A 20,983-nucleotide genomic window follows, 5' to 3' on the forward strand; every position below is an offset into this window, starting at 1 on the left:
CACAGATATGTAAGGCAGGTGACGTATATGTCGTGAAATGTGTATTTCTATCTCGGCGACTTTCGGTGAGGGTGCAGAAAGATTGATCGATAGATACTGTAGCCTGTGACTCAAGCACGCTACTGTACTGTGTGGTACATATGTATGGCAAGGCAAACGATACAGTAAGTCGAATTTGCCAAATGCCCTCATGCGCTTCCGGCTGAACGTACGCTGCAAGTTCAGAACTCCATCGCGCACAAATCGCATGCACACACAACGCAGGTAATGAACAATGAACCATATGTTTCGAATCAATATCTTTCCAAACTAAAACGACGTTGGATTGGCTGAAAAGATGTAATTCCTCTATGATGATTGGTGCATTTGGGCATTCCTGCAAATGACACCTGGTTTCTTCGAAAACTCACCCGGTGGTTTTTGCACCTCGCACGAGAATCTACTTCGAAGTATTTAATTTCCGCTTGACACTGCGACAACATGGTGTAATAAAATAATCGTCGAAATTTATGTCGGCGATTTGTTCGAAATTCGATTTGCATTACTTAGGGTCGAATTTCATGGGCTATACAATCTGCCTATTGAATTCCGTCGGCGCTTCGAGTTACAGCCGCAGTGTGCGCTGCCCCTGTCAAGCCAGCAGGTCCGCCAATCAAGAATTTCACCAGGACAAAGACAAGCATGCGAGTCGTGTCCTTGGTATACACCGCTATATTTGCGACCACAACTGTGGCCGCGCAATGCGCAGAAGGCGAGTGGGAAGTGTCGCTCCGCGGCAGCGGCACCGTTTACTGCGTCGGCAGTCAGCCGTGCTCGGGCCAGTACCACGGCGACGACGCGATCGGCAAGTTTTCGTGCCCTCAAAAGGGCCAGCCCAACATGGACAGCACGATCGTGTTGGACTACAGCACGTGCTGCGGTGTCTTTGGTGGCAACACATTGGGATGTGTCGCCAAGACCGCTGGCGCCGTGTGCAAAGGACCCGAGCCGGCGCCATACTCCCCCAAGCCCAAACCGACCACGTCCCAGGTAACCACCACGGTTCCAGTCACGACGACGGAAGAACCCTCGTTGACCACCCCGGTGGTCCCCACCACGACGACCTCTAGCAGCAACGCGTCGTTGGCTCCAAATTCTACGACCCCCGCGCCTGAACCGACCCCGTCGGCGACCAGCACAACCACGACCGCCGTCCCAGGGGACACCAACAGCTCCACAACGAAAATCCCCGACTCTCAAGTCAGCCAAAAGCCCAACGTCACGTCGTCGGATGGACAGGCGGCGGGCGACGACAGCTCATCCGGTGGCCTCGCCACAGGCTGGATCATCTTTATCATCGTGGCAGTGCTGGCCTTGGCGCTGTTGATCGGCCTCGTGCTGTTCCGCAAGAAGCAGCCGCCTCCATCATACATGGCATCTCCTGCAGGAGGCAGCGGCGAACTCGCGACTGCCGCCGCCGCCGCCGAGTTGGAGACTGGCGGTGGTCTCACTCCAAAGCAAAACGTGACTTTGTTGTAATGGCGCCGCCCACGAAGCCGAGCGAGAATAAACATCTATGTCTTTGATCGTGTAATGTTCGTTACGAATGCGTCATTACATATAAGTAGAGAGCCGAGTAGTCTTGAGTCAGAGTAACGGTGGAAGCGTGCCAAGGTTGCGCTGCAACACAAGTCGCAACTGTTACTACATGCACACTAACCTTATCGACGACGACTGCAAGATTGTCGGTATATGTAGATGTATGTGAATAACGGTATGAAGTCGGAGACCGTGTGAAATTGCAACGATATCACATGACTTAAGGGTAGCAGCAACACACGGGGGTCGTGTAGGCGATGTGGGAATGACTATGGTACTGCGTCGTCAGCCTGTTAGAGAAGTTAACCAGCGCCATCCTTCATGCAAGCAGTCGTCCGAGGTCGACGTGGTTGCAATGGCAGTGAGTGGCGCGTGGGATGGTTACGCCGCGTAGGTCCTCTAATTCTTCTTGGTTCTATTGCGCATGGCCTTCTTCCGCTTCTTGTGCTTGTGCTTGTTCATCTTCTTTCGTCGCTTTCGCAGGACCGAGTCCGCATGCATCTCGTTGTCGGTGGAGGTCAAGCCGTCAATGATCAATTCAGGCACCGTGGGGTAGCCAAACATGGGGAACGGTTCTGGGAGACTCGACAGCATGCCGGTCGTGTCAAACACCGATGGCGAGGCTTTGTCGAGCACAGGGAACGAGCCGACATTCCACAGATCTACCGGGACACTAGCATGCGGCGTCACGGAGAGGAATCGGGCGTGGATGGAGAACGGAGACGTCTTCGCGACACGTCCGCTGAGTGAGCGTGTCAGGACCCGCACAACACTCATGCCTCGTCGAATGCTCAAACCACACGATGATTGAGATGAGGTTGAAACCACCAACCTTGCAAAAAAAGGAACCACCAATCAAGTTGCGGTATTCTATTATTTTTATCCAATAAAATTAATTTTCGTATTTCCGTTGTCATAACAAGCCAAATCGTCGTCAACCTTTCCAGGAGGTTGAGGACAATCACAACCCTCCTGTACGTATAGCACTCCGTTAATCGACCTTAGTGCAGGCGCTATTTTGAAGCAGACTACCGGTATACTATTAGTACACCAATTTCCCGGCTAACGTTACTACGTAGTAGTAACGTTATTCAAATACTACGTAGTAGTACTGACCAGGTACTATTCTAGTACTTCGAAGTAGTACTGTACTATTAATCATACGTACTGGAGTACTATTTTAATAGTAACGTTACTCCAGTACGTATGATTAATAGTATTAATATTAAAATATTAATACTTCGTACTACGTAGTACTAGTAGTAGGGAGTGATAAACAATCCGGATACAGCTTGTACCCGGATAATTTTGAATTTTCAAACGGCAAGGACGACTAAAATGGTGACCATGCCGACGGACGACCTGCTGTCTCCAGCGTCAAAGCTCCTGTCCCCCGTGACAAGACTCAATAAGGCGAAGGACATTATGAACGAAGAGCAACGGAAGCGGATGGCGGCGTTGTCTGACCAACGCATTCGCGAAGCGATAGCCAAAGATCCGGTGACGCGAACGCTTCGACGACCGACGTCGTCTGCTACGGCCCTCGAGCCCTCCAAGTTACAAGATACATACTCCGTTGACACAAAAAATAGCATTGCTACAGATCACCGACCTGAGCCCCAACGACGTGTACACAAGAACGATTCTGTTGACATCACGGACATCCCGTCCACCGTGCGCTCCAAGTCGATGGAACTCGAACGAAGCTACGAACTTCTCCGTCGATTGAAAGACGAAGACATTCGTGCGAAGCTTCGCAAACAGGCTGTGAAGGAGAACGTCGTTCCAACGTCAAACTACCACCTGAAACACTATGGTTTAGCCGATAGCGACCGGATCAACATCTACGCGCCATTTGAAGGGTCGTCGTCCACCGATGTTCCAAAGCGTATGGAGCCATCTCTGGGGCAACAACCTCGAGAGCGCAGACTTCCCCCACATGCTGGCGCATCGTCCTCCTCTCGCCATGCTGGACCCGTCAACAACGACGATGACATCCCCCAGCTGATTCGCCGCAAGGCAGTCCGCCCGCCGCCGCCGCCAGCTCATTCCAGACCAACCCAGCCTCAAGCCCCAACGCCGTCGCCAATCTCATCCAAACGAAAGGCTTCAAAGCAACCTCGGGTCACTCGAACGACGCCCATGAAAACCAGACTGCGGGCTCGCCAATCGTCCGTTCCGTGGGCGTGGCTGGGTCACTTGACTCAAGGCGCGGGGATTGCATGTGGGTTGGTCACGCTGGCCCTGGTCCTGGCTCAAGACCACACACCCCTAGTCCACTCCGTAGCGGCGCACGGCATGGCAGCGTTGGAATCGACTGTTCAAGTACTGAGCCTACACCACCGCTCCCTTTTGGTACTAAGGTTTCGATGCTTCGAAGTATATTTCCACGTCATCACATGCTATGTACTAGATCGCAGGGCTGGTGGTGTCGTTGGGGCTGCTGCTGTGGTTGAGCCAAGGCTTGTCAGCATCGGACCAGCGCACGGTATTGTTCGTATACCTGAACTGTACTACTCCATCGAGTCTGACATGTTCATGGAGTGATTAGATTGAAAGACTGGTGGTGTGTGCAAAAGAGGAGCTGCTGCTACACGCGACTTCCAACCTCCCGGGCCACACGGCCATCCCAGAGGCGTACCTACGGGAAGCCATCTTGGACCTGCTCGGGTACAAAGGTCCTACCCGCGTCAAAGCCGACTCGTTGTGGCCGTCGGTGCGGCACACGCTGGGCACGGACAGCCGCATCCAGTGCTTTCAAGCGAGATCCAAGCGCGGCCTGTTCCTCTGGTAGTTGCTAGTAGAAACGTGTATGTGATGATGATGGTGTAATGTGTAGGGAGTGGGTGGCTCCGCAGTCCCAGGTTGCGATGAATCGATACGCGGCGGCGGTGACTACCCTTCGAAACGAACACGTCGACACGTCGATGTAATATTATGACAAATACAGAAACGTTGTTGACAAGTATTTTCAATTCCATGGGACTGACTCTGCTGACATTGTGAGCTACAATAAACACTGTACAGTAAAGTATTGTACTACACGAAAGACAAACTCGAATGCATGTCCAAGTGACACTGTGTTTGTGGACGGTATACTGTACCATGTCCAAGTGATGTCGTACTATTGTCATGTGAAATCTATCGATCGATTGTTTGTATCATCATGTAATGATCGTTAATTATCACACTAATTTCAATCACACACACTAATATTCGATGTTGCATGGGGCGAAGAATGAGTTTGATTGGCCATTTGATTAGTGTTCTTGGTTTTGATTGGTCAACATTCGATTGAGACCACCGGTACAGTATACTGTACTGGTGGTGTGTGTGGAAACGTACTAACACAGACGTACAAATACAGACTTACACTGTACCGTAAAGTATACTAGTACTCTGTGAATCCAGTAATTCTCTGAGAGCAACCATTCCATTGTTGCTTACTGTACGCAATGATTTCACTTGCTCTTATTTCCAGCTAGGGGTGAAGTGCATTCATACCCCTGTAGCTAGCTAACCACTGGTGATGTAACTTAACCCCAGGAATGGGAGATGATTACGCAAGCAACAGTGGAAAGACGAAACTGGGCGAGTTTATCATGGACTTTGCAAGTCATCCCTGTGAGTGTAAATTCTGATGTTCGGCAAACTAACTTGGCCAATCAAATCACAGCATTTCATATTTAAGCCAATCCGATTTGAGAGTTCCTTCCATGCACCAGAAGAAAATGTGTGCGGCGGGTTTCTTTGTGTCAATCTTTGGCATTGTGCTGCAGATCGCAATTTCTACCTACGGACGTCCATTAACCTAAGCTAATACGACAACATGACCAAGTTGCCTGTCGAGCTCTTCGCGACCTTTGGCGTCGGTCTGGGCGTGGGTCTTCTCTTGCACAAGTATGCCTTGGCAGCAAGCTCCAAAGATGCCATAACATCGACCAAAGGCCTGTCCATCGAGGACCAACAGGACGAAGTGCGCCGCCTCGTTCGCCCAAACATCCTTAAACTGACACCGTACCGGTGTGCTCGCGACGATTACAGTGAAGGTACACTGCTAGACGCAAACGAGAACAGCCTTGGACCTCCATTACACGACGACCATCTCTTGCGGGACGAAGGACTCGAGCGATATCCGTGCCCATACCAAATCGATCTTAAGACCGCCGTGGCCAACTTGCGGTACTCGCTGTCGCCCTTGTCTTCTCAAAACGTCACATGTTGTCCTCCATAGCCAACGCGACAGCAGTCCTCCTTTGGAAGACAAGCACGTGTTTCTTGGCGTCGGTAGCGACGAAGTGATCGATCTCATGATCCGCATTGCATGCATCCCTCGCGTGGATTCCATATTGATCACGCCTCCGACGTATGGCATGTACAGAGTCTGCGCAGACATCCACGATGTCAACATCATCGAGTCTCCCCTGGTCATTGTCCCTCCATCGTCGTCGACGTCCTCCTCCGAAGTACCCTCGACAGTTCTGTCCACGTTCTCATGCCCTTCTCCACGTAGAACTCACTCGCTTCATTCCACATCAACCCTGCGCATGTGCGTCGTCTCTTCCCACATACCTCTCGAGTTCAATCTGTCTCATGGGCAAAATGTATGTAGATCTTGGCAACGGTCACTCCATCGACCAAAGTGATGTTCCTTTGCAGTCCTGGCAACCCCACCGCGAATTCCTTGCGCGTGGCCGACGTCGAGACCTTGCTCTCGTCCCCCGACGTACTGTATTACTGCTCAGTAACGACGACTATACATCAAATGATGATGGCATGACTAGTACAATGGGTTTGTGGTCGTGGACGAAGCCTACATTGACTTTACGGGCTCAAGCGAGAGCAGCCTGGCGCCGCTCGTGACCAAGTACCGCCGACTGGTCGTGACGCAGACTCTGTCCAAGGGCTTTGGGCTGGCTGGGATTCGCCTCGGCATTGCGTTCGGCGACCCAGAACTGATCCAGATCCTCAGCAACGTCAAAGCGCCGTACAATATCAACAAGCTGTCGTCCAAGGTCGCATTGGATGCCCTCGCCAACGTCGATCGCTTGCATGCGAATGTCCGCGTCATCTTGGACGTACGTAGCTCAATCTCCATGGAGATTGAGTTGCAGTGTTGATCTATCGTGTGTGTGTGTGTAGGAAAAGCAAAAGGTCATTGACGCACTGCAGGCGTCGCCGTACGTCAAGGCCGTGTACGCATCCGACTCGAACTTTGTGCTGTTTGAGGTACGACGAATGACGAGGAGGGGATGAGGTGGCGAGGTCGTGACGTGGCACGGTGTAGTGTGCGAATGCATACCAAGTGTACCGAAAGATGGCCGAGAACGGCGTCGTGATTCGATACCGTGGCAACCAGCACCTATTAAACGACTGCCTTCGAGCTACGATCGGGTCCCCCGAAGAGAACCACCGCATGCTCACCATGTTTGCGTCCGTGTCGGCCGAAGTCCAGCAGGCGTAGATGGAGGTGTCATAGGATAGAGATGTATGTACGACATGAGTGAATGGACGCGTCGCCGCTCGTTGAGGAAGGCGTCGAGAGATGTGATCAACAATATAGAATATCACAGTGCTGAAATGTCCATATGTACGGATACCAACTTCCAAACATTATCCGGAGAATTGTGTCTTGGCGAGCGCAACCATGAGCAAGCACGAGAAGAAGGCAAAGAAAAAGGACGAGCATGAGAAGAAGCGCAAGCACAAGAAGGACGACAGGAAAGAAGACAGGAAGAAGGATAAGGACAAGGTACGCATGGATGCACACCTTCATGATAAGCACAAACAGCAGTAGATCCACGTGGAGGTGGATGGATGACCGTGCGTGTTGCATATAGTCGTCCAAGAAGAGAAAGACTTCGTCAGTGTCGAGTGAGGATGTCGAGCGAGCGATGGACATTCCCGTAAGTGGACAATGTTGCGGCTCGAGTGTGCGATGCCTCATGTGTTGTCGCGCAGCTTGCGCTGAAGCACATGGAGGCGTTGGTTGTTGAATTCCCAGACTTGGTCGGCGACTTGACGAGTATTTTGAAAATGGTTGATGCCGGCGAAGCTGTCGTCATCGGTGGCATTGTGGTAAAATGTCCATGACTACCCCGCGATCTCACATATCCATCCAGAACAAGGACATGAAGGCGCGCCTTGCCGCCCTCTTTCCGCTCATGGGGCTAGTCGAGGTATGTACTTCTATCGCCTCTGTCTTGCTGAATATCCTTCATCCCTTCATAGTCAGGGCCAAACGAAGCATATTCCAAGCACAAATTCGCGAAACGGAACGAGCTCCTCTTGGACACATTCCGCCGCACGTTACAACCGCCTCCGACCCCTTCGCCTCCTCTTGCCATGCTCAAGCCCAAAGCAGCCCCGCGGGTCTTGGGTCCCATCGGACCGTCCATGCCACCCCCACGGCCTCCACATGCGGACGACGATGACGACGACGACGTCGTTGGTCCAGCTCTCCCTGGCATGAAGGGGTTCCGCGAAGCCAGCGCCGACGTCCAAGAACGCATGCGCCTGCAAGCAGAAGCCGACGACGCGTTGGCGTGGAAGCGTGTTCGCGGTGAAGTCATCGACGCCCCTACCGCGTCAAAGCCGATTCTCCAACGAGAAGAATGGATGCTGTCGCTGCCAGATGACGAGTCCATCCAGGCGGCGCTCGGCGGATTGGGCGACCAAAACGCGCGCAAGTTCCGCGGACGGGACAAGGACGAGCGCGACGACAGCTGGTTCGCATCCCCTGCCGAACGAGACCAAGCGATGCGGGAAAAAGCGCAATGGTACACCGTTCATTTACCCAAACTTTGGATGACTTGTGTGCTGAATCGCCAAATCTATCGATCGATTCGGAATATTTTGTATGTGTGCTGGGGTGCTTGGTATCACACTAATTGAAGTCACACACTAATTCGATGGTGATTTCCTGCAATCTGATTGGCTCAATACTTACTGTGTACATTTTTTGGTTGCGTCGATTCCTTCTCCAGATTCGACGCTTGGTACAGTACCTGTATGTGGAAATATGTACTGTAGGGAGATGCTGGGGTACGTGCCTGGCAAGCCAGAGGTGGCTGAAGCGGCGGCAGCGGCGGAAACTGTACGAGCAAGGGAGAGGATGCAAGTAGTAGCTGTCCCTGCGTTGCCTATTGCTCGAACGGATGGGGACAGATCACTCTTGGAGAAGCACCAGGATGCGTTGAAGAAGGCAGGCAAGCCCAGTGGACCGGTTGGATGGGATCGGTAGATTTATAGATATATATATAGGTAGTAGCATTTCCATGGATTGAGCGATGTGTATGTAGGGAACGGGACATGGCGAGTCGCCGGCAGTTGTCGGGGGACGCGGCCACGGCGTTGATGCAGCAGGCGGCGGAGATGAGCGCGCGATTTGCCGCCCCCAAAGTCACGCGGACGTTTTTGTAAGAACGAAGTTAAAGATGGCTTAACACGACCCACCACAGCGTAAAGCAGACGCACGCGGCGACCACGAGCGCCACGATCGCATTGTGGCGCACCTTTTTGCGCTTGATTTGGTCGACGAGGTGGTTGATGCTGGCAAACGACGATGACAACGTCGTGCCTTTCGAGTGCGACCGACCCATCGACTCGCGTTGACTCAGCAGCGCTTCCTTGACGGCTTGGGCGACGCTACGTCGTCACGAACGAGGGTATGAGGATGGTGGGATGGATGATCGAGGGGAGGTTACTTGAGGGTTTCGTTGGCCATGGACGACGAAGCGTCGAGCACGCCGCGCTCCTTGAGGAAGGCGTCGGCTTCAGAGTCCACGGAAGGATTCGCTTCTCTACATGGAGGTGAAGGGATGGACAAGGAGTCAAGTCGTATACTTTCTCTGGAAGAGCTTTTGGGCGTCAAGCTTTTCGTTCATGGTGCTCTACATATAAACATCACAATTGTCAGGAAGCGGGATGATAAGGATGTGAGAACTCGTACGAGGGCCCTTTTGAAGTCGGTGTTGAAGTCGAAATGGAGTTCGCGGTAGCGTTGCAAGACGGCTTCTTGTGTCGTGGATCCATCGTTGGCTCTGCTCATGCGGTCGATGATGTCGGTCAAGGTGGACAGGAATCGCTCAATCTCCAGCGCCAACCCTTGATCGGTCTTGTCCCCAGGGTTCTCTGTGTCAGTATCACGGTTGGATTAACGTTACCCGACGACATCATGCCTCCACGTACCTTCATCATGCGTGCGAGCATTTCGCTCCATCTTCTTGGCGGTCGTCGTAAATGCACTCACCTTTTCCTCCAACGCGCGCTCCACCACGCGCGCTTCTCGCTTCAGGTCATCCCAGTTGCTCATCTTTGGGATTGCCCAAATGCAAAACACTTTTAGCTGGACGTTTAAAACAATAAAACACGCCATTTGATTGAAGATAAGAATATTCAAAATATTACAATATCCTTTTGTATTGAAAACTCGACTTTGTTGTATTTAAAATACGCTGCTGTTCGCTATTCGACGCCCCAATTCCGAACGGACCAGTAGGACCGCGCCAAGTCAGCATGAGTCGCCCCGATGTCGTCGGCGGCTCCGCGAAGGACCAGGTGAGGCAGTTTAGTGCTGCGATCCACGAGTCTGCGGAATTGAGCTTCTCGGATGTAAATGCCCATCGGAAGATGCTTCGTTCCCTCTGCTCCTTGAAGATTCTACTTTCAAATGCTACGACTAGCCAAAGAAAGGACGTGGCGGCAGGTCTTGTCCGCGCGGTCGTGCTTGCCATTCAAGCCTACCACACGAAGCACCAGAACGGTTCCGACTGCATCGTGCAACTCTTCTGCGATGTCCTCGCCCTCGCATACGACGGATCGGCGGTGTCGGAAGGCATGGACGTTCTCGTAAGCAAGACCGCGACGTTGGGCTCGAAACTCACAATCGCCCGCGCCATGTCCCAGTGGACCTACTCGCAACTACACAGCGCAGGGAGCTTCCTCCCTGAACTCATCAGTCTCGGGACAAAGCACGCGAAGCACGCAGACTTGTACGTCCGCCATGCGGTCGTAGACGGCCTCACTCGCGCGCTCTCGACATACGGCTCCTACGGTCTGTCCTTCCACGGTGACGCCGTTAAAGTCGCCGCCAAGTTCTTGACCGACAAGTACCCTGAAATCCGGCAGGCATCGGCGAACCTCCTTCAAGTCCTCGTCGACCACGCGGAACCTTCGGACTCGGCGGCCCTGGACGCGCTGTACACCGTAATATCGAAAACGCTCGATGATCCCGCGCCTGAACTTCGGCGCGCGTTTGCCGCCCTCATGGGGCAACTCCTTGGCATGTACGTCCTCCCATGCAACGATGAGGAGACTGTCGGCGGAGCGTTCACTAATGCCTCAACATCGGCTGCCGTCAAGAAGAAGGCCACGCCGTCTCCGTTTCCGTCCATCGACGTCGCCGTCGTGTACATCAAAGACACGTTCTGCAGCACTTCCAATGGACACGGCGGCATCGGCGGCACCTTTGCCTCTGGCGCGGTCGTCCTCGCCACCCTCTTCCACACGAGTGGTCATCACCTCACGGAACCGCATTTTCAGTCGACGGTGACCGCCCTCTTGTCCTTCCTGGATCTGCCGCTGCCGTCGGCAAACGAATACGTGCGTGTGCGCAACGCATTGGGCTTTGCCTTCCGCGCCGCCGCCAAGTCCCTCAACGAGCGAGATCAGCACCAGTGGCTGCGCACCATACTAAGCCAATTCAACGACAGTTCCGCGTTGAGCCACCACCAGCGATTGGTGTTGGCGGTAGAGTGCAGTCACTTGTTCCATGCGTTGGGGGAAGCTTCTGTCGTGTACGCCTCAACTGCTGCGTTGACGCTGACAAACTTGCTCACCCATGAGAAGCACAGCCTTCGGGTGGAAGCGGCGGGGGCGCTGGCGTCGCTAGCCACCGCCGTGCCCTACCGACGCCAAGCGATCGTCGACTTGGTGCTGGAGCGCTTGACGACACTAGTCGACGCCGCGCTTTCTCTGGCCGCGAGCGCCGCAGATTTGTACACCCTTCAAGGCCACAGCGCCGCGCTAACCCACCTCCTTCGAGCCGCCAAGCTCCAAAGCGGATCGTCCCTCAACGGGTTGTTCTCCATGACCCTGTACGCGCGTATTCTCGACCTGGCCGAGCGCATGCTGCAGTCGCAGTTCCGACGGGACGACTTAGCCGACCCTATTTGGCTCACGTGTACACGCGCGGGGTGGGAACTCGTGGGCGCGCTCTTGCCCATGCATGTGCCCTTCACGGCATCGCAGACCACCCGCCTCTGCAGCCTCTGGAGCACCGCTACCACCACCCAAGCGCGGGATCTGTCGCAGGAACTGCTGCGTCTCGAAGGCGCGCTGGTGGCCCTCCATATGTACCTGACTACGCTCCCGCCAGACCCGATCGGCCTCGCGCCGTTCTTTGCCCAGCTCTTGCATGCTACGTTGACTAGTGTGTTGAGCATGGGCGTTCCGTCCAAGCAGCGCGCCAAAGTCGCCAAACATCGCGTTTTGGCATGGCTGCTCAAGTGCTTCACGCTGGTGCCGCCGACCCTCGTGGCGGATTCGTGGATGACGCTACTGGATCTCGTAGCCGAGTTCACGACGGCGCAGTCGCTGACGTCCCTCGCTCGATCCACGCTCGTGCCGCCCACCACGACGGCCGTGCCGCTGTCCGACGTCGCGTCGGTCGTCCGGCTCGTCGCGGGGGACCTGCCCGATCCAATGTACCCCGACGCGTTGAATTTCACCCTCACGCTCCTGCTCCCCGATACGGCCATGTCGGACATTGAGCTGGAAACCGCGTATTTGGACCATTTTGTGTCGACAGGGCTGCCCAGGACGAGTGCGTTCACGTACGTTCGGATGGTGGATGCCAGTGTCCAGCTGTTCCCGTCGCTGTTTTTGGTCATTCCACACGAACTCCAACTGCGCGTGCTGCAGCATTTTGCAGGCGTGTTAGCCGACCCAAAAGTGCACTTGGACGTGGTCGTGAACGTGTCGGCGCTGCTACTCGCGACTGTCCGCGAGGCGCAATCGCAGTCCCGTCGCCTCATGCAACCACATGTCTACCACCGTGCGACGTGGCCATTGACGGTCCAGAGTATGCTACTGGAACTGCTCGGCAGCAGCGTGGACGCCGTGCGCGTGGCGGCCGCGGAAGCGCTCGGCCTCGCGGCCTCGCTCATGTCCGAATCGCACATTCGGTCGCTGGTCGCCGACCTCGAGACCCACATCGGCACGCACCAGCACGATCACAAATCGGCGCTCTTGGCCGGCAGCGCCCTGGCCCTAGCCCACCTCAAACGGAGCTGTGGGTCCCGCTGCGCTGTCGACGTTACGCTGCTGTACCGGCTGAGTCAGGAGCACGTGTTTTCGATGGCCCAGCCGTTGCGCACGTGGAGTTTGCGGGCGTGGAGTCTCCTCCTCGAGTGTGTCAACACGTCAGGCGACTACGAAGACCAGTACGTGGCGCCGTCGCTGCACCTGATGGAGCTGCAGTTCGTCGTGGGCTGTCGCTTTGTGTCGGCCGCGACCGCCAAGAAAGGCCCCACCCTTCGTGCGTCCACGTCTGTGTGTGTTGCCATGGGCCAGGTGGGTTTGTTTGCTACATGCATGATTTGTCCAAATAGAAATACAATGTTGAACACTAATCTGTCTTTTTTGGCTGTAGGTGATCAACAGCATCGTGTCGGCCCTCGGGCCCGAACTCTTGGACGCGGGGGGTAACCGCATCGACCAACTGTACGTCTTCTGGGACCTCCTCCGCATGACTCCCGACCCGAGGGTCGAGCTCGAGTACCTCCGCTTCATCGAACAGTTGGTGCTGTTTGCACCGTCGTATTTCAAAACCAGCGACCTCACGCGAGTCAAAGCACTGCTGCGCCAACCCGCTGTGTCGACGCCAGCCGAGTGCCGAGCCGTGATGCTGCTCATCGTCCGCATCCTCGTCGAGCGCGACCCGGCCGTGATCCACCAGGAAAATCTGCACCTCGTGCTCTTCCAAGCCCTTCAAGTGCACGAAATCGCCGCCGACTACCCGCTCTTGCCGGCCTTTCGAGGGATGTGTGCCACTGGCCACCACCGCCACGTGCCATCCAACCCCGTCGCAGAACTCCAGGGGTGTCTGACAGCGCTCCTGGTCACCGACTGCGGCGTTCAGAAGCTTCACAACGGCAACAAAGCGTGCGAATGGCTGTTGTTATGTCGAGGTCTAGCAGTCGGCGGCGTCGTGTCTGTGCCGCCTCCATCCACAGACGACGTCGGCAGTCCTAGGGGAGGACGAGGGGGGCCGGACTCGCCCGTATCGCAAGGCAGCCCCTCGACCTCGTCCGACATTTGGCGCCGGACCAACCATCGGATCTGCGCCACTCTCGCAGACATTCCTTGTCTGCACCGCCGCGTACGCGAGTTTGCCGTGCACAGTGTCGTGGCCATCCTCGACCTCGTCTCGACCTCCGCCGTTGCGTCCGTGCACTTTGACGTGGGCAAGGCCCGTGCGGCAATAACAAGGCTGGCGTCCGAACACGACAATGTGAACTTTGTCAGTTTGTACGTGGACGAACTCGTGACCCTCGCGTGTCAGATGAGCGCCATGTCCATGGACGGGTTTGAGCTGCAGCGCCTCCAAAGCGCAGGCATGACGCTCTTGAACGTCGTGTGTCAAGCCATGGCTGGCGGCGTGGACCCTGAACTCCCCGACGAAACGCTGCTGGTGCAGTACCAAGCGCAGCTGTCGTCCACCGTCCGCCGCGCGTTTGCCTCGGACCCGGCGTCGCCTCCATTTGCTTCGTCGTCTACGGTAGTATTGGGCGGCTACGAACCGCTGCAGCTTGAAGGCGCGGTGACCATCGCCCACGTGATTGCCAACAAGATCATCACGGATAAAGTTGCGGTGAACCGTCTCGTGAAGCTGCTGCTCCGTCAACCAGACTTTTCCTACGACGCGTCCATGTGCGACGACACGCTGCGCTTCCGCCTCGCGCTCACCACCCTTGGAAGCCTCGCGCGCGTCGCCCTAGTCGCCACCGCGGACGCGATCGTCCTGCCTCGTCATGTCCTGACGGCATGGACGGACGCAGTGCGCGATTTCTGCTTGCTGCTCGTGCCCCCCCCCGCTGGAGCCACGAATTTCGGAGGAACGTTCTTTACGTCCACGCGGGATCTGGACGTGCTGAAAGCAGTCGCGATGGCCCAAACCCCCGTGCTTCTGGCCGCCCTGGCTCAACGGTCTGCCGACCGAACGACGCTGCTCACAGCCGCCCTTTTGTACTTTTCGGCGCGAACGACCGACGTTTCGGGCGTTCTCACGGTGCTAGAGGCCCTTCCCAGCATGCTGGACTGGACGTCCATCACTCCAGACACGTACGGCAACGTCCTCCACACTCTTCTTGTGCTGGCATCCCACCCCGACGACCGAGTTGAAGCCGCCGCCCTTCGAGCCATCCAAGCTCTGTCGACCAAAGACGGCGCCACGTACATCCACGCCGCCATGGCCTCTGTCGACTCGATGGCGCGGCAGACGACGCTGCAGCAACTACATCTTGCGACCACCGTCGTGCTTCGATCGACCACTGCACGCCACGTCAAACTGGCTTCATCGTCAGTGGTCGTCGAAGGGATGCGGACCGCCGCCGCCGGGGCCGCCGTCCTCTTGCCGTTGGATCCGTCGTTCGGTCCTGCGTTTATTCTCGTGGCCAATGACGTCCTGCGCCACTTTGGTCTGACCTGCGACTGGCTCGAACCCACGGCGGTGCTCTACGTGGACGCGACGCTGCGATGTGTCGTGGCCGCTTCTACTTCCGTCGACCTTCATGCTGTGGAGGCGGCGCAGCAGCTGTCGCCGGCCCTCGCGACCAGCCTCCGCGTCCTCGTCGACACGATCGAGTGGCTCGCGACGGGCCATGTCGTCCCATTTGCAGCCAAACTCGTGAGTTCCGTGACCACCCACGTGGGGACCATCGTCGACTTAAGCGACTTCCACGATCGCATTGCTACGACGTGGATGCATCAAGTCAGCGCTACTAGCATGGACGCCGCCGCCGTCGCCGCCTTGGCGTGCTCGAGGACTTTAGCTGGCATTCCCGTCGTTTCCCAGCGCATGGGAATGGCGGTGGTGCGACTGCTGCATGAAGACGGTGTCCAACTCATTTCCAAGGACGTCTGTGACGAGGTTGAAGCGTGGATGACGGTGTTGATGACTGGGATGGAGGTGCATGGGGCCGGCGAAGGATGGCTGCAGGTCGTCCTGCCGCTGCTCCTTCGACTGTCCCAGCCCACGACCACAGGCCGCATGCTCATTAGCATTGCGACGATGTTCAGCGGAAGTTTCAAGGCGGCAGTAGGTCGAATGGGCGAAGACATGCGAAGCGCCCTGCAGACTGCCTTGCGACAGGCGTTGGTGGACAAGACGGCGGCGGCGGCGGCAGCCCCCACGACGTCCATGAGCTTGGACTTTAGTCGGTATGGGTAACAATAATGTATTACAGTGTGGTTTCTGGAGTTTCTGGAATTGTTATGTCCTGAGCGGTAAAAATGTCGACGAGGTCGCTGAGTAGCTCTGAGACGCGGTCGGTGCGGAGGATCCGAAAGATGCCGCGGTTGTCTAGCTCGCAGTCGTCTGACGAGACAGCGGCGAGGCAGTATGACTCCAAGTCTTCCGAGAGCTGGGAAAAGTATGGGAGGCAGAGCGACCGAATCATGTGATCTACGAGATCGTCAGACACTGGGAATGGCGTCAAGCTGTGTCGTACCTTGTTCAACCAGAGTGTCCCGACGCTCCCTGTCGTATACAATGTTAGACGTACCGTGGCGGCATGATCATGTAGATGTGCTACCTCTCAAGTTCATGCTTGGCCAGGATATCGTGGAATGGGATGGAGATTGTGATACTGCGCACCACCTTCACATCACCTTCACGGCGTAGTGTCAATTTCAGCGGAGCATGAACAGCATTCGAGTGTCCTACATGAAAACGATCGAGTCAATGAAGATGCTGCAAACTAGCTAACGTTACCATCGCCGGACTCGGTTGCAATGTGAAGAAAAAGGGACTGCGCGAATTGCTCCATGCATATAGATCGAATGCGAAGGGACTGGAGGGCAACCACACACTGGTATCGGTGCTGGACCCATCCGCATACTTTTTTTACCAGACTCTCGTTGCCTTGAAGGAGGAGAAGTTGCGGTGCACATAAGGAAGGAACCCCTTCATGGCCTTGGGGGGTGTAGTATACGAATGCCCCCACCAACTGCCCGGACGCCCCACCAGTTCCTGCAACTTGCTCTTGGATCGAAAACACTGCCATGTCGTCGTTCGATCGGACGCTCACGGACACACCTTGATGGGGCTTCAAGTCGCGATCATCCGCGGTTCGAAGGAAGACCACAAGGTCCATTGCGTCCGTGGTCAACGCTTCGCGGTCTTGTTGGAATTTGTACAGCGCGGAGACGTAATAGATGTTCCACTCGCCTTCCATTAGGAGCTGGTTCATCGTCTTGTTCTCCTTACCGACGATGGACATGTGATTGTCGTGTTGACGGAAACAAATTGGAAAATGGCGTCTGAACCTTTTTATCCCACGATGTCGCAAGTATAATATATTTAACGTTTGTCAAAGGTGATTTCAAGTATGTATTGACACGACAAATTAATATTCTATTCATTTATATTTCGCAGAGGGCGGCAGATTCAAACATTCTGCGCACGGAACTGCTTGACGATCGTCATGACCTGGTCGCCGGTGAATCGACCGAGCACCCCCCCCGCGACATCGACTTCTGAGAACTGAACCACGTTGTCCTGAAGGGAATGTACATGCCCCTGGGTGGAAGCGTCCCCTCGAAGCACGCGAGCCGCCGCACGAACATTGGCAATCGTGAACGGAACTGGCTCAAATGTGTGATCCCCATACAACACCGGGGTCGTGTGGTCACCTGTTACGATGATTGTTGCCTGCGCAACAACGATTAGTTCCGTGTACAAAGGTATCGTGGACGAACCTCTTCTTCAATCGCCGCATCCAGGCCTTCAATCAGTCGAGCAATCATTTCATCGGCCTTTTCCAAGAAATGCATCTATTCATGCGGTCAAGCCATGCCGCGATACCATCACGATTGAGTTGATACCTTCATGTGGACATCGCGATCGTGACCGGCGTCGTCGACTGCTTTGACGTGCACGAACCCGAAATCATACGTTCGATCACGAAAACAATCGAGCGCAGCGTTCGCCTTGTTGAGCAGATTCGTGTGGTAATCACCCGTCGCACCTTCCACGGGGATCACGTCCATGTCCAACGACTTCCCCAGGCCTGCGATGATGCACGTGGGGGCAATCATGAACGATTTCATCCCGTGCGTTGCCTCGAAGTTGGGAACCTATGGGCAGGTATCACGTTCCATTCGTTCACCTTCACGAGTCTTACATTGATGCGTTCCCCAGGACCCCGAAACAACACCAAGTTGGCAGTGGCCAATCCTTCCGCTTCCCGCGCAACGTTGAGGGGATGGCGCGAGAGGCGGTCGATAATTACCGCGGACGCTTCATTGAGCACCTTCCATCGGACATGAGGTCAGCATCACCTTGACATCATCATGCAACACTTGCTGTACCTGGCTCGTGTACACAGCCGAGGGCAGTGTCGGGTCTATCGGAGTCGATTTGAGAAGGGGCAGCTCGTCTTTCAACGGGTCCGTGCCCGTGATTTGATCTGACAAGTTCGGGCCATGGAACACAATCCCACATCTATACCCAACATAATGCAAACGTCATATAAAGTAAAAACGGAATCGCGTACCGATGTTCCGTGGCGTATTTGCAGGCCACGCGGACGTTGGGAAAGGATGGGAGCGCGAGCGACCCGATAAACGGGCACAGGTCCGTACCCCATGAGTGGAAATTGCGGTCCACGCGTCGCATGGTCACGATGTTGGACGCGCGATCGAGGTGGGCAAAATTGCATTTGAACGCAACGTCCCCAGGCGCCATCTCGAGGCCCGCGCCCATCGCTTCGAACGACCCCCTTCCGCGATAATGCTTGGTCGGGGGGTACCCGAAGATGGACATGTGCGCCGTGTCGCTTCCGCACGCCATGCCAGGTTCGACAGGATCGAGGAGCCCGTTCAGCCCAGCGAGGGCAATCGCATCCATGGCGGGGGTGTGCGCCGCCTGCAACGTCGTGCCCGGCGTTCCACGAGCGCTTCGGTACTTGGATATGTCAATCGTCATGTCCCCAATACCGTCAATGAGCACAAACACCACGGGATGCCGCTTCTTCTCTCGCGTCATGCCGTCGCGCCTGTCTGATCCGAACAAATGAATGTCAAATGACTCGACATGAAATTGCGATTATCCGGACACAGCGACGATGTTATCCGGATTGTCATCCCTAGTACTGTAGTACTTTGCTCGTTTTGCAATTACACGGAGTGAGGGTGATCATCGTCGCTCGAGCACGCGGTGTCGCGGTCGGCATCTGACGAGATATCGGAGGCGGTGAGGGTCCTTTCTTCGGTGCCGTCGTCCGAGGCGGCGACAAGTCCGTACCCAGAGGCGGACATCCCGAACTGCATCCGTCGCATGACGACGATGTACGCCGCCACGTTGACCAGGGCCAGCGTGCCCACCGCAAAGAACATGTATTCCACGTGTCCCACATTGAGGTCATTCGGAATGTACTGACCAAACGCTAGCGTGAAGATGGACGTGAAGTTGCTGCCCATGCTGACCGTAAACAGGTTGATTGCCTGGGCTGTGCTCTTAAGATGCAGCGGCACTTCAGTGTAAAAGATGTCGTACGCTGTGACGTTGATCAAGCATTCGCAGAGGGCGACGCCCACATACTGCGGAACATTCCACGCCCAATGCAGGTTGTTCATGGGACTGCCGCTGCCTGCATCTCGCGCGTTTCCGTCCACGGGCCCACTGCGCCGTCGGACTATCTCAAACAAACCTACGTAAAACATCCAAAACGCCGCGAGGGCCAGCCCCGCCGACGTTTTGCCAAAGGCCGTCGGCGGCGACAGGGTGATCCGTTCGTAGAGGGGGTACACCCCCGACTCGAGCACTGGAATGAGCACGATGATCGCGAGGGGGTCGAATATGCCCAGCATCGCCCCTGGTACTTGGGTCGTTGCGGTCAGACGGAGGTCACATTGCTGCGTGATGGACTGAAAGTTGGCGTCGATTTGGTCCGATACACAACCCCATACGATCGTAAACGCTGCAAATGGGAGTATCCGAACCACCTTTTGCACGGCGTCCGTATCTTCCCGTGCACTTGACGACGTTTTGGCGCTGACGTTATCAACAATGACGTTATCAACAATGACGTTATCATGAGTGACGTTATCGTCGTCATCGTCGCCAATTTGCCGTTGGCCATACACGACCCAACACACAATGGCCACGGAGCTGGCTACCCCCGCCAAGAGACTCAGCACCACCCGACCCGACACGGAGACAGCTGCGACGATGTTGAGCCCGAACGACAGCAGGAACAGCCCAAAGCCCCACACAATGCGACTGGCAGCGACGTTGCGTGTGCGACGCTGCCACAGCACGCGCACCAGTTGGGACATGGCGTCCGACGACGGCGGCACTTGGATGTACCTGGCCCGGCCAAGTCGCAGACACAGCAATGCCAACGCCATCACACATGTGCATATGGCAAAGCACGCAAAGTACCCCAAGTCCACTGGGACGATGGACGATCCGTTTACGGATAGCGACGCCAGGTATCCGTACGCGAACGCTGCGCCAAAGTTGATGCACCAGTAAAAGTAGCTGAAAAACGTAGCTTTTTGATGGGTTTCCGACGCGTCGGTCGGATTGAACTGGTCGGCCCCAAGCGTAATCACGTTCGACTTGATCGCGCCCGTGCCCAAGCCGATGCACCCAAAGAGTCCGAAGATGAAGATGCCCTCGGCCACGTCGCGGTGCGCAAGGACGGACGGATGGGCCGCGACGGCGAGGAGGCCGTCGCCCACGAGGTACAGCATGCCAAACGTCGTGATGGTGGGGTATCGTCCCCACTTTTCGTCTGCGATGTATGCACCCATGAGTGGAGACATGTACACAAGCGATGTCCACGTGCTCTTGAGGCTGTTTGCAGACACGGCCGACCAACCCAGCTTCATCTGCATAAAGTTCTTGAGCCCTTGGTTGATGCCATAGTAGCTCAATCGTTCAGCCAGTTCCATGAGAAGGACATATCCACACACAGACCAGAGCACACTCTTGTACTTGGTGGGTCGCTGATCCCACACGGATGGAGGGGACGCGGACGCTTTATCCTCTTCATCTGACGTGGAGGCAGCTCCGTCATGCAACGCCGTTTCCACTGCCATATCGGGAGTGACAAGTGTTGTGCTATGGATTGGACATAATTGCCGGATTATATCCAATCAATGGCGTAATTCATGG

At 55.5% G+C, this 20,983-nt stretch overlaps 10 protein-coding genes across 14 annotated transcripts; 6 read left to right on the top strand and 4 right to left on the bottom strand.

Moving 5' to 3' along the window:
• The first annotated feature begins 571 nt into the window (after positions 1-571).
• Positions 572-1,656, top strand: H257_07587 (hypothetical protein). The gene has a single exon (XM_009833161.1). It carries the CDS (start codon positions 682-684, stop codon positions 1,516-1,518), a length of 837 nt encoding a protein of 278 aa, XP_009831463.1. The 5' UTR covers positions 572-681; the 3' UTR covers positions 1,519-1,656.
• A 105-nt stretch (positions 1,657-1,761) lies between these two features.
• Positions 1,762-2,380, top strand: H257_07588 (hypothetical protein). Its single transcript, XM_009833162.1, has one exon. The coding sequence runs from the start codon at positions 1,900-1,902 to the stop codon at positions 2,326-2,328; it is 429 nt and encodes a 142-aa protein (XP_009831464.1). The 5' UTR covers positions 1,762-1,899; the 3' UTR covers positions 2,329-2,380.
• Positions 2,381-2,902: 522 nt separating this feature from the next.
• On the top strand, positions 2,903-4,538 carry H257_07589 (hypothetical protein). Its single transcript, XM_009833163.1, has 4 exons — positions 2,903-3,933; positions 3,992-4,066; positions 4,130-4,368; positions 4,418-4,538. Exons 1-4 carry the CDS (start codon positions 2,917-2,919, stop codon positions 4,509-4,511), a joined length of 1,425 nt encoding a protein of 474 aa, XP_009831465.1. The 5' UTR covers positions 2,903-2,916; the 3' UTR covers positions 4,512-4,538.
• Positions 4,539-5,348: 810 nt separating this feature from the next.
• On the top strand, positions 5,349-7,218 carry H257_07590. 2 transcript variants are annotated; one of them, XM_009833164.1, is made up of 7 exons: positions 5,349-5,760; positions 5,813-6,044; positions 6,092-6,127; positions 6,191-6,304; positions 6,363-6,656; positions 6,721-6,807; positions 6,866-7,218. In XM_009833164.1, the coding sequence occupies exons 1-7, from the start codon at positions 5,408-5,410 to the stop codon at positions 7,040-7,042; spliced, it is 1,293 nt and encodes a 430-aa protein (XP_009831466.1). In that variant the 5' UTR covers positions 5,349-5,407; the 3' UTR covers positions 7,043-7,218. The 2 variants fall into 2 exon arrangements, with proteins under 2 accessions (XP_009831466.1, XP_009831467.1); XM_009833165.1 differs by having other exon boundaries at positions 6,363-6,807.
• On the top strand, positions 7,199-9,274 carry H257_07591. 2 transcript variants are annotated; one of them, XM_009833166.1, is made up of 7 exons: positions 7,199-7,330; positions 7,419-7,484; positions 7,540-7,656; positions 7,701-7,757; positions 7,810-8,357; positions 8,611-8,817; positions 8,880-9,274. In XM_009833166.1, the coding sequence occupies exons 1-7, from the start codon at positions 7,226-7,228 to the stop codon at positions 8,998-9,000; spliced, it is 1,221 nt and encodes a 406-aa protein (XP_009831468.1). In that variant the 5' UTR covers positions 7,199-7,225; the 3' UTR covers positions 9,001-9,274. The 2 variants fall into 2 exon arrangements, with proteins under 2 accessions (XP_009831468.1, XP_009831469.1); XM_009833167.1 differs by having other exon boundaries at positions 8,611-9,274.
• Positions 8,554-9,917, bottom strand: H257_07592 (hypothetical protein). The gene is made up of 5 exons (XM_009833168.1): positions 9,769-9,917; positions 9,530-9,711; positions 9,424-9,470; positions 9,285-9,380; positions 8,554-9,225 (listed from the first exon to the last, which is right to left on the bottom strand). The coding sequence occupies exons 1-5, from the start codon at positions 9,890-9,892 to the stop codon at positions 9,009-9,011; spliced, it is 666 nt and encodes a 221-aa protein (XP_009831470.1). The 5' UTR covers positions 9,893-9,917; the 3' UTR covers positions 8,554-9,008.
• A 161-nt stretch (positions 9,918-10,078) lies between these two features.
• H257_07593 (hypothetical protein) lies at positions 10,079-16,059 on the top strand. Its single transcript, XM_009833169.1, has 2 exons — positions 10,079-13,152; positions 13,232-16,059. Exons 1-2 carry the CDS (start codon positions 10,096-10,098, stop codon positions 16,028-16,030), a joined length of 5,856 nt encoding a protein of 1,951 aa, XP_009831471.1. The 5' UTR covers positions 10,079-10,095; the 3' UTR covers positions 16,031-16,059.
• Positions 13,215-17,104, bottom strand: H257_07594 (hypothetical protein). 3 transcript variants are annotated; one of them, XM_009833170.1, is made up of 4 exons: positions 16,574-17,104; positions 16,395-16,521; positions 16,311-16,339; positions 13,215-16,264 (listed from the first exon to the last, which is right to left on the bottom strand). In XM_009833170.1, the coding sequence occupies exons 1-4, from the start codon at positions 17,079-17,081 to the stop codon at positions 16,041-16,043; spliced, it is 888 nt and encodes a 295-aa protein (XP_009831472.1). In that variant the 5' UTR covers positions 17,082-17,104; the 3' UTR covers positions 13,215-16,040. The 3 variants fall into 3 exon arrangements, with proteins under 3 accessions (XP_009831472.1, XP_009831474.1, XP_009831473.1); XM_009833172.1 differs by having other exon boundaries at positions 16,311-16,521; XM_009833171.1 differs by having other exon boundaries at positions 13,215-16,521.
• A 144-nt stretch (positions 17,105-17,248) lies between these two features.
• Positions 17,249-18,847, bottom strand: H257_07595 (hypothetical protein; the record flags this gene model as incomplete). The annotated part of the gene is made up of 6 exons (XM_009833173.1): positions 17,249-17,512; positions 17,560-17,634; positions 17,686-17,937; positions 17,985-18,113; positions 18,172-18,304; positions 18,357-18,847. 6 exons carry the CDS (start codon positions 18,845-18,847, stop codon positions 17,249-17,251), a joined length of 1,344 nt encoding a protein of 447 aa, XP_009831475.1.
• Positions 18,848-18,978: 131 nt separating this feature from the next.
• Positions 18,979-20,907, bottom strand: H257_07596 (hypothetical protein; the record flags this gene model as incomplete). The annotated part of the gene is made up of 1 exon (XM_009833174.1): positions 18,979-20,907. One exon carries the CDS (start codon positions 20,905-20,907, stop codon positions 18,979-18,981), a length of 1,929 nt encoding a protein of 642 aa, XP_009831476.1.
• Positions 20,908-20,983: the final 76 nt, after the last annotated feature.

The sequence above is a fragment of the Aphanomyces astaci genome (assembly GCF_000520075.1).
Source record: "Aphanomyces astaci strain APO3 unplaced genomic scaffold supercont1.16, whole genome shotgun sequence".
Taxonomy (NCBI): Eukaryota; Oomycota; class Saprolegniomycetes; order Saprolegniales; family Verrucalvaceae; genus Aphanomyces; species Aphanomyces astaci.

Coding starts and splice junctions, on each gene's coding strand:
- H257_07594 (XM_009833170.1), bottom strand. CDS start 17,081: ATGTCCATCGTCGGTAAGGAGAACAAGACGATGAACCAGCTCCTAATG. Junction 16,522..16,573: donor TGCAACCGAGTCCGGCGATG/GTAACGTTAGCT, acceptor GTTTTCATGTAG/GACACTCGAATGCTGTTCAT. Junction 16,265..16,310: donor GGACACTCTGGTTGAACAAG/GTACGACACAGC, acceptor ACGATCTCGTAG/ATCACATGATTCGGTCGCTC.
- H257_07589 (XM_009833163.1), top strand. CDS start 2,917: ATGGTGACCATGCCGACGGACGACCTGCTGTCTCCAGCGTCAAAGCTC. Junction 3,934..3,991: donor TACACCACCGCTCCCTTTTG/GTACTAAGGTTT, acceptor GCTATGTACTAG/ATCGCAGGGCTGGTGGTGTC. Junction 4,369..4,417: donor AAGCGCGGCCTGTTCCTCTG/GTAGTTGCTAGT, acceptor TGTAATGTGTAG/GGAGTGGGTGGCTCCGCAGT.
- H257_07588 (XM_009833162.1), top strand. CDS start 1,900: ATGCAAGCAGTCGTCCGAGGTCGACGTGGTTGCAATGGCAGTGAGTGG.
- H257_07587 (XM_009833161.1), top strand. CDS start 682: ATGCGAGTCGTGTCCTTGGTATACACCGCTATATTTGCGACCACAACT.
- H257_07593 (XM_009833169.1), top strand. CDS start 10,096: ATGAGTCGCCCCGATGTCGTCGGCGGCTCCGCGAAGGACCAGGTGAGG. Junction 13,153..13,231: donor TGTGTGTTGCCATGGGCCAG/GTGGGTTTGTTT, acceptor TTTTGGCTGTAG/GTGATCAACAGCATCGTGTC.
- H257_07592 (XM_009833168.1), bottom strand. CDS start 9,892: ATGAGCAACTGGGATGACCTGAAGCGAGAAGCGCGCGTGGTGGAGCGC. Junction 9,381..9,423: donor CAAAAGCTCTTCCAGAGAAA/GTATACGACTTG, acceptor ACCTCCATGTAG/AGAAGCGAATCCTTCCGTGG. Junction 9,226..9,284: donor ATGGCCAACGAAACCCTCAA/GTAACCTCCCCT, acceptor GTGACGACGTAG/CGTCGCCCAAGCCGTCAAGG.
- H257_07591 (XM_009833166.1), top strand. CDS start 7,226: ATGAGCAAGCACGAGAAGAAGGCAAAGAAAAAGGACGAGCATGAGAAG. Junction 7,331..7,418: donor GGAAGAAGGATAAGGACAAG/GTACGCATGGAT, acceptor TGTTGCATATAG/TCGTCCAAGAAGAGAAAGAC. Junction 7,485..7,539: donor AGCGAGCGATGGACATTCCC/GTAAGTGGACAA, acceptor GTTGTCGCGCAG/CTTGCGCTGAAGCACATGGA.
- H257_07590 (XM_009833164.1), top strand. CDS start 5,408: ATGACCAAGTTGCCTGTCGAGCTCTTCGCGACCTTTGGCGTCGGTCTG. Junction 6,045..6,091: donor CGTCGACGTCCTCCTCCGAA/GTACCCTCGACA, acceptor TTCTCCACGTAG/AACTCACTCGCTTCATTCCA. Junction 6,808..6,865: donor CGAACTTTGTGCTGTTTGAG/GTACGACGAATG, acceptor GGCACGGTGTAG/TGTGCGAATGCATACCAAGT.